The following is a 13,379-nucleotide window of genomic DNA, read 5'->3' as shown; positions in this document are numbered from 1 at the left end:
CGTAAATGAAATCTTAAGTAGTTAGATTTAGGACAAAACAGGTATAATATTTTTATAACAATATAAACACAAATATAATAAAAACAGTATTAATACAAACTATTATTCCTAATATCTGTGAGTAATTACTCATTGGGCTCACCAACTCTGACCCTTGACCCTAAAACATCCATTTGCGATTAGGTTCAAGAGGATATAGAGACACTTTTGATACAATGACTAAAAGTAAAAATCACTTTTAGAAGTACAACTGGAAAGTACAACAGAAAAAAAAAAATCACATGTCAAAATACTGGATTTTTTAAATATATACAATATATATTCACTTCACAGATACTATACTGAGAGAAGCTTGGCAGGGGGTCCTGGCTGGTCCACCCTTGGTGTAGCTGACATGAATCCATGCTCGCAGCGCACTCTGCCTCCTGGTGGGCTCTGAACAAACCCTATTTGGATTTTTTTAATTCCAGAAAATCATAACACAGGGGTTAAGAGGTTACCAAAAGTAGAGTAATTTATAATTCATGATTTGGATTTGTTTTATGCAAGCAAAATTAATATTTAACATTGAATTGAAGTAGTTTTAACACACCTTGATTTAAAAAAAACGTGACAAGACGTGACATACTTCAGATATTTTATTCATCCACGGAAAGCTGTGAAAATCACTATAAAGCAATTAGGAAGAAATAGAAAATAGTCCCACTTGTGCATTATTTGCCAAAAGCAATCCACATGTTCTGTTGAATCCTAAAAAGCATCAAAGATACACCCCAAATATAGTCTCCCTTCTTGCACTTCCGCAAATTACACTTAGCATTTTGAGTGTGTGTGAAGTATGGCTAATGCAGTGCGCTGTTAAGTTGTTGGACTCAGAATGTCCAAAATGGAGAGTGTGCAGTGACCCTTTCCACCCTCGATAGTCGTCAACTTGGCTATGTGGCGGATGAAGAATGGGATAAACTTCTAGTTGCAATACCACAAAGGAGTGAAAAGGAAGTAAATATTGCAATCGTCACTTCAGGTAAGTGTGCAACTGTAATAGATTCAGGATAGCACTAATATTCTTAAATGTGCACCCTCAGGAATTAAGTACACACTGTACACAGTATACTTATTGAAGCGTACTGATGCAATTGATAAATTTGAGACCCAGCATTTGTCCTCAATGCATTTTGTACTTACACACTGAGTGCTTAAGTGAGTTCACACTGACTAGTACAGCAAAATACAGTGCACCGACAGTACAGTAATCCTTCGCCACTTTGCGCTTCAAATTTTGCGACTTCACACATCACTTTTTTAAAAGCATTTTATTTTTATCTTTCTCGTAAATGAAGTGTTATTTGTGTTTTGTATGTCTTACACGACAGTATCTGTCTTAGTTCTTGTTACTGTATTATGTTGTGCTTGATCACAATAAAATATTCACTAAGTGGGTCCGTTTTCAAATTAGAAGGGGAGTCATTGTTTACGTGCCTGTTTTTCATGTCAAGTGACGAGTACAACTGTTGATGCACTTTATCTCTAACTGCTGCCTCATCAATAATGCATCTCCACATTAATGTGACCGAGGTCAAACGACAAAACTGGACTGCCGCGGCAGGACTTGGTGACACTCAAGGCAAACGACACGGCAAATGCTGGCACCATTTTCGCTGCGACGATCAAGTTGACCAACTTTTTGGTGCACTTTATCTTAGACTCCTGTCTCGTCAATAACACATCGGTCTTGGGCAGGAACAACGCAGCGGGAGACTTTTGGTCAGTATTATTTGCATGTGGAAATATTTGGTGTGTATCATGTCAATTTAATAACCTGTTATGTTGTTATGCGTAGAAATCTTCAATCAAACACACGCACAGCAACATCAATCTCGCCGGGTCTACTTTTTAAAGTTCTGTCTTGGCCTCGCCCCCGGCAGCACCTTCAGCCGTGGAGGCGGAGCCAGCGGACTCCGTGTCTTTAGGCTGGAAAGACAGCGAGGCCGAGTTGATGCAGTATCGCTTGCCAGTGGGTTTTGGGCCATCATCAAACAGGTGTCCCAGATGGGCGCCACACTGCGTCCAAATGGAGAAATTAGCTATTTAATTTGATATTTTATTAAATGATAACATATTTGGTAGACAATTAGGAGATTTTTTTTTTTTTTTATCTTTATGGCGATACATTAGTGTACCTGGCTGCAGGTGGTCTCCACTCTGTGCATCCCATAGGAGAAATCATCTGACACTGTGATGGAATCCTCTTTCACAAGGTCAAAGAAGGAAGGCCAACCTGCACGTATGATATGCACAAAAAAATACGGTGTAGCGACTCAACAAACCAAACAAAAACTTTGTGCTACAATGTGTTTGCATGGTTATATTCTTGTGGTTGACATTTGCTATATTTGATTACACAAGTGATAATACTGATCACCCTATTTCAACACTAACACTGAATTCGTCGTCAACATTAAAAAACACTCATAATTCCTGAACCGTTCAAAATTCAGAATGATGCGAGGGAGCTTACCTGATCCGGAATCATATTTGGATTTAGAACTATCAAAAAAAGGAAAGAAATAGACTTTAGAACAAGTAGTTTGTATTAGATTGACAAAAACAGAGTCAATGTATCTGTGCTTGTATTGTGATTTATCGGTACCCAGCCTATGGTTTGGTACTGTGTACTCAGGATTTTTATTGATCATTGTAAACTTTAATTAAGTTCCTAATTTTTTTTTGTCTATTCTATTAATATTATTACAACTATTCCCACTCTTTTTATTTATTCGATAATCTGTTATTTATATTGTGTTTTACATATACATTCAAATATATTTCATATATTTTTTTTAGGTGACAAACATTTTATTTTCAGTGTAGAGCCTCAAAGGTGGCGTTTCTCCTCAATTCTCGGCGCCTTGCCTGTCCATAATAAGTGCCATATAAATAAAGTTTGATTAATTATTGTTAGGTATTACATATTACACCAATTTGCTTTGCCACCTATATAAAACACAAAGTTTACATACCTCAATACAGTATATTGACCTACATTGGATTGGCTTTAACATTTCAAAATAATCATTTACTGTACCTACTGCATTCATTTTTTATTCGTCTTGTTTTATTTGTGTTCTATTTTTTAGCTTGGTGGTCTTAGTTGTGCTAGTTAAAGTTTCATGTAGCACTATTGCACCAAAATAAATCCTACATTGTGAACACTCACTGACATTAGCAATAAAATGATTCTGATTTAACACAAAAGCTAAGCAGATTTATAGAAAAAAAAACATGAGGTCCATACCGATTCCTGACTTTGGCGTACCGTTACACATTACTGAAATAAAATGTAACCGTATGAAAACATACACTAGAGCAATGCTTCCAAAACACTGTACAATGTGCCGTCGGAGATTTGTCAGTGACTTAAATGGTTCTGTGGCTCAAATGATAAAACTTGAGGGTTCCAGGTTCGATTCTAGATTCTGCCATCCTAGTCACGGCCGTTGTGTCCTTGGGCAAGAAACTTCACCACCGTTGCTCACAATGGTGTGAAGGGGCAAATTGGCAGTTCTGTCAGTCTACCACAGGTCAGCTGTGGCTACAAATGTAGCTTACCACTATCAAAGTGTGAATGTGGAGTGAGTGAAAGATGGGTTCTCAGTTCCTTGTAAAGCGCTATGAGTGTCTAGAAAACCCACTATATAAACCTAATCCCCTTATTTTTATTATTTAGTAAAAATATTGTATCTTTGTGAGTCCAGCAACACCAAGGACAATTTGTGATAGGCAGAGCAATGGATTGCTAGATGGGAGAAGGTACATAAATAACCTGGTTATTCACCAATTCATTCACATGACATTTGTTTGAAGAGATGTGGCTCAATAAAGATTGACAGACACTGCACATGTGTGAAGTAAATTTGGCAAGGGGGCCGAAGTGGCACAGAACAGTGATGAACATTTATAATAAACATTTTAAAATGAGTATCCTCAATCACAACACGTTCTCTTAGTCCATGTTATGATACATGTGCATACCATTTAGTGGTCAATTGTACGGAATATGTACTGAACTGTGCAATCTACTAATAAAAGTTTCAATCAATCAATCATGTTCACATTATTGACTGTATCTAAAAAAGATGGAAATATATTGTTATTTAAATGAAGATATGAAATAATCCTAAATGAAAAACAATGATTTGGTTTATATTATTGTATATACTAGGTCATAAAATCAGTGTCAGTTGAGTCGGTCCATAGGTTGCCTGTAGGGATTTTTAATGTCCACCAGATGTCAGTATTTAGTGACACAGTATCAATGGAGTTTTGCAATGTGTTGTAACAATACATGAAGCCTCATCAACCCATCACTACAAACATTCAATCTTGTTAATCAGTAAAAAGCATGCGCTCAAACAAATCATACCCTCTCACTCACCATGGCTCTGAAAGGATGGCTAAAAAAGTGAGGGTGGGGCTGAGGGCTTTATATAGGTGAACACACCTGTCTTGACTAATTAGGCCTAATTGGGGCCGAACCATGGTACTCAAAAGCTGGGTGTTATAGAAGGACACTGGACATTTAAAGGTTATGTTATCCAAGCCTTAATACACTGTATACAAAAATGACTGATCTACAAATGCAAAAGTACTATGTGAATACTTTTTGATGTGTGATGGTTATTTAAGGTGTATTTTACAAAAGAACAGCATTCTTAATTCCCCCTGTCAAATTGGTCCCAGCTAGTGGGCGGGGCTAAGGGCTATTTAAGTTGGAAAATGCCCTTTTTTTTGACAGTCTACTGTCTGTCACTGCCACAGGAGGTTCTATATAGCCTGAGCAGGAACTCAGGTCTCCATGCATCAAACACCTACTGAAGTGATTATTTTGATGATGAGATTGTTTTATAACCGGTTAAATGAGTTTTGTTGATTGCTAATTGATTTTGCTAAATCTGTTTGATTATTTAATTCTATACCTGACATTTGATTATTGACCTTAGCTTGTGAATACATGTATTTTTTTATAATGGAGGATTTACCTTTTATTTAATTATATGCTTATTTTGATGCATGTGACTTTGAAATTGATTTAGAGTGTACATTTACAATATATACTTTACTAATATTGCCTCTATTACTATTGCACATTTTGGATGCTTTGTTTCCCTTTTGTTGTTCACCTTTTGACACTTTGGGTTGTAAATAAATGTTTGTAAACAGTTACCCACTGCGTGCCTTGCCATCCTTGATTTGAAAGTCTGGTTTGCCAAGGTTACATTACCTTCACCTGAGGCGGGGTGAGTTTGCACCATGGTAATACTGTACATGGTGCCCACAGTCTCTTTATAGTGTTACAAAAGCAGTTAGTGAGATGTTAATCAGATTTGTTCTGACTACATTGCCACATGTCACAGTGCAAGTGCAGTGCACATGTTCAAGGGTTCCTAAAGCAGACCTTTTCAGACTGGAGGATTGAAAGGCAAGCGATAATTCCCTAATCATCTTCTTTGGCAGATATTACTTCCCTGGACTTCTTTCTATGGGGTTAAAGATATTGCATATAGTACAAAGCAGAGGTGGGTAGTAACGCGCAACATTTACTCCGTTACATTTACTTGAGTAACTTTTGGGATGAATTGTACTTCTACGAGTAGTTTTTATGCAACATACTTTTATTTGAGTATATTTATAGAGAAGAAATGCTACTTTTACGCCGTTCCATTTATCTACATTCAGCTCGCTACTCGCTACTTTTTTTTAATCGATCTATTAATGTTTGTTTTGGTTAATGAGAGCTTCAAAGTAGAATCTACGCATGCCTGCGTTTCACCAATCACATGCAGTCACTGGTGACGTTGGACCAATCAAACAGAGCCAGGCGGTCACATGACCCGACAAACTTAAAAAAATTATTCGGGTGTTACCATTTAGTGGTCGATTGTACTGATTATGTACTGTACTGTGCAATCTACTAACACAAGTTTCAATCAATCAATCAAAAGTGTAAAGGAAAAAAGACCCTTTATATTTCAACCGTACTTCGCACAGTTCCTGTCTTCACAATAAAAGTGCCGCTCCATCGCGCCTGCGCTAACAAAATAAGAGTCTCCGAAAGCCAGCGCAAACAAGCTAGCAAGCTACGGAGTTTGCCACCAATGTATTTCTTGTAGTGTATAAAAACGAATATGGAAGCTGGACAAATAAGATGCCAAAAACCAACGACTTTCATGTGGTATTGGACAGAAAAGAGGAACTTTTTTCTCCTCCATTTGAAAACGTGGACGTCTGATTCCAATCATTGCAAGTCATCAGAATCAGGTAATACACCAACTTATATTCTTGTCTTCATGAAAGATAGGAATCTATATGTTAAACATGCATGTATATTCATTAAAACACCTTCAACATGTAAACGAAAACGGCAAAATAGATATAAATTATATACTGTATATATATATATATATATATATATATATATATATATATATATATATGTATATGTGTGTGTATAAATGATATGTGTGTGTATGTATATGTATATATGAAGTAGATCACCTCGACTTAGTCATTTACTAAGTAATTGATAAACGTTGAAAAACTTATTGGGGTGTTACCATTTAGTGGTCAATTGTACGGAATATGTACTGTAGTGTACAATCTACTAATACATGTTTTAATCAATCAAATCAATGAATGCCTACTGAGGCTATGGTGCTGTTAAGTTATTGTGGCTCAATGTGCCATTTATTTTATTTTAATATACTATTATTTAATATATATTATTGTTTTAGTTGCTTAAGAGCTATTCCTGGCTCTGAATTTGCTCATTGCTATTTTTATGTTTTTGTGCATTATTTGTTGCCGTAATCAGGTTACCCATCAGTTACTCAGTACTTGAGTAGTTTTTTCACAACATACTTTTTACTTTTACTCAAGTAAATATTTGGGTGACTACTCCTTACTTTTACTTGAGTAATAAATCTGTAAAGTAACTGTACTCTTACTTGTACAATTTCTGGCTACTCTACCCACCTCTGGTACAAAGAAACGGGACAGTGGCGACCTGACGCAAAAGCACTTGTCACCATTGATTAAAGCTAAGGCTTAGCAAACTTTACAGGAAATCCAATGCTTTGTGCAATGGTGCATTAAATCAGAACTCAGTATCTTTTAATGCACTGTGTAATAATTCCCACTGATTTGTCTGTTCGTTTTTTTAATACAGCTAATGGATTAAAAATACTTTCTGGATCTTTGCGGCACTTACTAAACCACAAATGAAGGTTTTACCTGAACAACGGAGTTCCACAAACAACACAGGTGTAGGTTCCTTTGTCTTTGTGGTGTGTGAACTCTCCAGTGAAAGCACTGTGCAGAAAATTTCATTGTAAACATACATCCTTATACACTATTAGGGATGTAACAAAATAAACACTTTATATCAGCAACATTTTGTTATCTTAGTATTGAATTAAAGTATAGACAAACTATAAACTTTTTACCAAGTTCTATCCAAACCAACAATGCATGAATAAAACACAATATACTTGGCAGAAGAAAGATGGAATGTGGTTCTGGTTAAGTAAAGGTAAACTATATATTGAAGGCAAAACGCTGTGCTTCACGTAAACCCATCTGTGAATGGATATTCATTCTCCTTTACTGTATAATGTTTTTAAAATAGTCTGGCAACTACTGAATATATTATGACCATCATGGATTATCAGGCCCGTTTGCAGACATTGAAGATCGGAGCGCTCCCATCTTCTGTCAGTCTTGTGTATAAGTTATATACTGATATTTCCACCGACGTTTCTAAGGCTGGTGACATATCTTGTCGACCTGGAGCTTTCATTTCTTCAAATTTTTCTGTTAACATCAGTTTTTCTAAGCTGTCATATCCAGTGTTGGGACAAACCAGTTATTTTATATTCAGTAACTCGGTTACTGAACGTTATTTTTTATATAGTATCGGTTAGAAACTGAGAAGATATGCATGTTTTATTGGAGAGCTGCTGTGTTGTCCTGATTCTTCCTGTTTCACAAGGAAGAGAAGAGGCGCTGTGTGTGGGGTGGGGGTGTGTCTGTGTTTACGAACAAGACCATGGCAAAACCGAAGCAGAGTTTCATGGAGATATTCAAACTACTTTTCTTGTCGAGCAGAAAGAAAATAACATTTTAGTTAAATATAAGTTGTGTCTTGGATCAAAGGTCTTATCTACTGCCCAAAACAGCAATTCAAATCTCCTGAAACAGCTATGAAAGCAACATGCTTCAATGCTAGTAAAGCACAGACTCCGATGCCACTTCACCTCCACCTAAGGATTTTAACAGAGGGACTGCTTGTCTGGACAACACTGATGGAGCCATTGCAACGTATGTGCTAGAAGACATGCAGGCTATTTCTACAGTGGGGTCACCTGCTTTCAGGTAGCTAATGAGCATGATAGCGGGCGTCAAACGGTAAATGGCTTTTATCAAATTCGCCAAATAGCGAAAGTGAAACCGCTTGTCAGGACATGATCTCCAAAAAATTAATTCACGCCTATCTCGAATCGTTTAGACTACTGCAATGCCCTGTATGTAGGCATTAGCCAGGCCTCCCTCGCCCGCCTGCAGCTCGTGCAGAACTCTGCTGCTCGTCTAACACAGACCCGTAGACTTGAGCACATCACCCCTATATTAGCGTCCCTTCACTGGCTCCCTGTGCGTTATCGAATCAATTTTAAACTCCTATTTGTTTTTAAATGTCTAAACAACCTCGCACCAACATATCTCTCCGACCTCCTTCAGCCTTACTGCCCCAACCGATCAGCTGCTACTGACGGTCCCTGGCACAAGGCTTAAGCTTAGTGGTGACAGAGCTTTCGCCGCTGCTGCTCCCAAGCTCTGGAACAACCTACCTCTGAGTGTTAGACAAGCCTCCTCTCTTCCTGTCTTTAAATCTCTCTTAAAAACATACTTTTATTCCCTGGCTTTTAACACTGAGTGATATCCATCCTGCAATGGCGCCCCATTATACACCTGCTGTGAACCTGTTTTTGTTTTATTTATTTTATTTTTATCATGTTCTGTTTGTGTTGTGGTGTTTGCTCGGTTCTCGTATTATCTTTTAACCTGTCCATTGTACAGCACTTTGGCTACCCCTGTGGTAAATTTTAAATGTTCTTTATAAATAAAGTTGATTTGATTTGATGGCACGAAAACATTTTCCAAGTTCCTGGAGACGGACTGTGAGCACATAAAAATGGAAAGCAAGCTAAAGAAGACATTCCAAACTCTGCTTCTGCTCATCATTCAGCACTGAAGGTACACACTCAGTCAATTCTCCCACATACTCTTTCATGCTAGACTTCTAGAGTGTTTCATTATCGCATCACTCTAAATGTATAGTCTATAAAGTTAACAAACAAAGAGGGATCCTAGTGAGCCAGGCCAATCTTTCCTTTTCTCTGAACTAAAACTGGGGAAATGCATAGTGTTCTGGGCTTCAGTACGGTGTTGCTCTCCTGAAGAAAATATTTTATTACACAATTCCTTGAGAGAAAAAAACTCCCGGTTATGCATGTGTATAGCAGTATGTGTGCTCTACAGTATGTAGTGACATGACAATCATGTCATGTGTGCCTTCCTTTGGTGAAACCAGGTTTACAGCTACGTTGTGACAAGTTATTATGCGGTTTGTTACTTATGTATGTTTTGTTGCAGCTATTTAAAATAGTTTTGTCAATTTGTTTTGACCCTTTGAAACATATGTCTTTGTGTGTTGTGTATATAGACTACATTGCGTAGAGTTCAGTGATGCAAATGCATGTCAAGTTCATCAACAGATTGTATTATTCTCCAGTGCAATAACTGTACTGAAATGAAGGCTAAAAGGGCATTAATGGGAGCCTTAATTTAGTTTTTTTGTTTTTTTAAATAAGTAACTAGTTACTTTTCACAGAAACACATTACCTCTCGGTGTAAGTAACTGAGGTACTTTTGAAATAAAGTAACTAGTTACTGATTTTCAGTAACTAACCCAACACTGGTCATATATCGAGAAATTTGATTTGTTGCAATAAGAGATTTTTTGGTTCACCAAGTTTGATTGATATCACGCATCATGCCAATTTTGTGAAGCTTTTGAAACCGCAATACCACGGTATCTACAACATTGTTACATTCCAACTGTAGCGTAACGTAACGATGAAAAGAGGAAATTAGATATTAATAGCAGTAATACTAATAAGTAGATGGATTAAGCCTTTACCTTTCTGTCCCTCGCTCCTGTGTAACATGATACTGCATGGGCGTGAGGCGTTCCTTCATTTCCTCCCGAGAAAAGGTCACCGGCCATGTCTTCTTGGTTCGAGCAGCTCCTATAATAAGGATTAAAAAGGTAGCGCTCAGAAATTAATCCAGTAAGTGATTAGAGACACTTTAGACTTTTACAACAACAAAAAAAGAACAAAAGCTTTATTTTGTTAGAAAAAAACTTCAATATAATTATTTTCATCCATAAACATGGATAAAGACCTACCAAACTCATCGTACACGTTAGTCAGACCAAAATCAAACCCACTCAGTCACTACGTTTCCATGCACTAAGTTAGTCCAAATCCTCAAATAGTTATTTTTTTTTGTATTTTCACACTTTTGTGTGAAGTCCAAGTGTCCATGCACTTTCTCTAATGCAACTATTGGTCAGATGCCATGTGCCTCCCGTACACTGAGGGTTGCTTATTTCATTTTAGCGAGAGTAATTTAATTCCTTTTCCAGTTGACCTATGACATCACACAAGCCATCTGTTTTAAGTGATGTCCACTGTAATATTGGCACAGATTACAAAATATGTCTGTATGTTGTTAAATAGCTGACAATATCAAAAAATTATCTTGGATTGTGATCTGAACATGGTGCTACTTCCAAGAATGTATCGGGGCGAATGCTGATCCGAAGCAAAGACAGACCTGTGGAATAGTTTTTTTGACAGAATTTTAGAACAAAGTCATGGAATCAAAAGTTTTGTATGTCTCTGAGTTCATTAATAAGGCTTTGTGGAGTAATGGGAGGAGGTTTAAATCCGAATGAAAAGGCTGTTCGTGCCACTGTCGAAACTATTCCAGATGAAGTTTGCAATGTTCTGCACTATCTTGCCAGTTGTGCAGAATACAGAGTTATTGCTAATCAGCTTAGAGTGCACAAATGCAGCGTGAAGAAGTGTGTGTAGGCTTCATTATTTGCCTTAAATATATCTGCTTCATTATCTTTAACCTCATACGTATTTTGTTCGGGAGCTTGAATTAAGATGGCATTTATCATTTCTTGAGCTACCTTCTTAAATAAATCAGTTTTGTTTTTTTTAACATCTAGGCACTCAAATGTTCAGTTTTAATTTGTGACTCAAATAAAAAGTATCCTTTTCATGACAATTGTTGCCACGTTTTTATTGAACGGTAACTGCTTCCTGGTTGTATCCCGTGCGTTGAGACAGGCACATGTGCGGTACGAAAGGTACTCTTCGGCCGCAAATCCCCTGTAGAGAGATCTGGTTTCCAATCGCATAATCCGGGTGTGTTGGTTTGACTTCTCCAAAAACCGAACACGATCGGATTGAGGTGTTTCCATGGGCTGTAGAATACTTAATTAGAGCCAAACTATTTAAGAAATCAGACAAATTTAGTGCATGGACGCGTACTGAGTGCGTGCACACTTTAAGGAAGCCAAGCAGTGAATTGTTTTTTTTGTCCTGTAAGCACTCTATTGTAGGTGCGTGGTGACAGACAATAAAACAGCAGCAGGAAAGGAGCAAAAACAGCACAGCCCATTACATTCCTTTTGCGGAAAACATAATAATAATAATATAGTCAAATCAATCACTGCTGAAGTTGGTAATACAGTGGAACACATTTAAGTCAGTTTATGTCAACGACTCATCAAATCCACACTGTTTCTCTTTAGTAAATTAAACATACTCTATTCAGTGCTTTTGTTTAATACAAAATGTGAGACAAAAGGGGGTCATTTCGATAAAAAATGTGTTATTGTCATCATTACCTTAAAGCGGCGACATAACCACAAAAATGCAAGCAGGTTCCACTGTATTAACTGTAATATCATCATAATCCCAAGTAGTATAGTTTTGCAGTCTTACGTTTCATACAATTTGAAGTCAACTTGAAGACAATATTGAATTCCAATATTGCTTACGTGTTAATAGAAGCTGTAGAGCATCAGTGCAATTAGTGCTCCTGGGGAGGTTTGATCCAAAAAAAGAACACTGAGTGAAAGCGGCGCATCATGGTGAACACTTGGACAGTTTAGACATGCTAAAACATCAGCCAGATGTTATTTATAAAGAGAAAGGGCAGAGCACAGCAGACACACAGCACCCTGTCTGTGGACCTGAGGGAAGACTGCAGGACCTCAGAGTCACAGGCTGACTCTTGCTTATTAGATGCAGCAGATTGAAGCCCGACATATTGGCAGCTGAAGAGAGATACTCCAACCACCACTAGAACCAAACACAGCAGCGCTTACAACAAGGCCTGGGCTGGAAGAAGAGGGGCAGACACAAGGAAAGATAACAAGACATAAAAGGTCAAGGAAACGGTGCAGGATTATTGGAATTCCTGGGTCATGTAGACATAAATAATAGTTATGACTCGGAACACACACACACCTAAATAAAAAAAACAGACAATGTTAACACCTTGCAGCCAATGATGTCAGAATATGGAAAGGACATTTGATTTGTTCTGAAGTTTAAAATAAAGAAATTGTCAGGAAACATTGGCCTAGGAAGTGAGGAAAAACATCTGGAAACACCGATGAAAAAAAAGATTCAGCAACATTTACATAGGACTGTGGTGTTCAAAGTATCGACCTTGGGCCATTCCACCCCGCAGCTAGTTTTTATCAACCCCACAATTTGGAAAAAAAAAAACATGAACATAATGATGCATTATTAAGGGCATACTTAAGAGACAAAAAATAAAAGTTATGTAAAAAGTAAGAGCTGATATATAGAAATAATTTATATAAAATTGCAAAAGAAACAACTGTAGAAAACAACAGCAGTCTGCAATTGCTTTTAATTGACTTGCATAGAAATAATCACAATAATCAATAGATTACACAATTAAAAAGCAATCCATTGTCTACTGCCATTTGTGACCTAATCAGCCAAAAATATTTTTAAAATGCATTGAAATCACAGAAAAAAGGCATTGGTTCCTAGCTTTGAGATTATTAGGATTTTTTATTTTAGATTACATAACTTTAAAAAAGGAATCCAAAGTGTACATGTTTCATTTAAGTAAAGAAAAAGAAAATAAAACAGCTTGGAAAAAAATGGCAATTCCACTGGTGTGCGTGAAGCTCAATGTGGTGG

At 37.2% G+C, this 13,379-nt stretch overlaps 1 protein-coding gene across 4 annotated transcripts in view; it reads right to left on the bottom strand.

The window, feature by feature from the left end:
- Positions 1-625: 625 nt before the first annotated feature.
- msrb3 (methionine sulfoxide reductase B3) overlaps positions 626-13,379 on the bottom strand; it is a 29,216-nt gene continuing 16,462 nt past the window's right edge. For 2 of the 4 annotated variants that reach the window (XM_061913210.1, XM_061913208.1), the window contains 6 exons: positions 12,392-12,539; positions 10,256-10,364; positions 7,291-7,368; positions 2,519-2,547; positions 2,181-2,278; positions 626-2,061 (listed from right to left, as the gene is read on the bottom strand). In XM_061913210.1, coding sequence (XP_061769194.1) covers positions 1,894-2,061; positions 2,181-2,278; positions 2,519-2,547; positions 7,291-7,368; positions 10,256-10,364; positions 12,392-12,467 — 558 coding nt within the window. In that variant the 5' untranslated portion in view covers positions 12,468-12,539 and the 3' untranslated portion in view covers positions 626-1,893. The remainder of the gene's footprint in view (positions 2,062-2,180; positions 2,279-2,518; positions 2,548-7,290; positions 7,369-10,255; positions 10,365-12,391; positions 12,540-13,379) is intronic. The other 2 variants (XM_061913206.1, XM_061913207.1) reach the window with 1 other exon arrangement.

The sequence above is a fragment of the Nerophis ophidion genome, linkage group LG10 (genome assembly GCF_033978795.1).
Source record: "Nerophis ophidion isolate RoL-2023_Sa linkage group LG10, RoL_Noph_v1.0, whole genome shotgun sequence".
Classification (NCBI taxonomy): domain Eukaryota; kingdom Metazoa; phylum Chordata; class Actinopteri; order Syngnathiformes; family Syngnathidae; genus Nerophis; species Nerophis ophidion.
The sequence above is the reverse complement of the archived record's forward strand: the minus strand, read 5'-3'. Positions and strand labels throughout refer to the sequence as shown.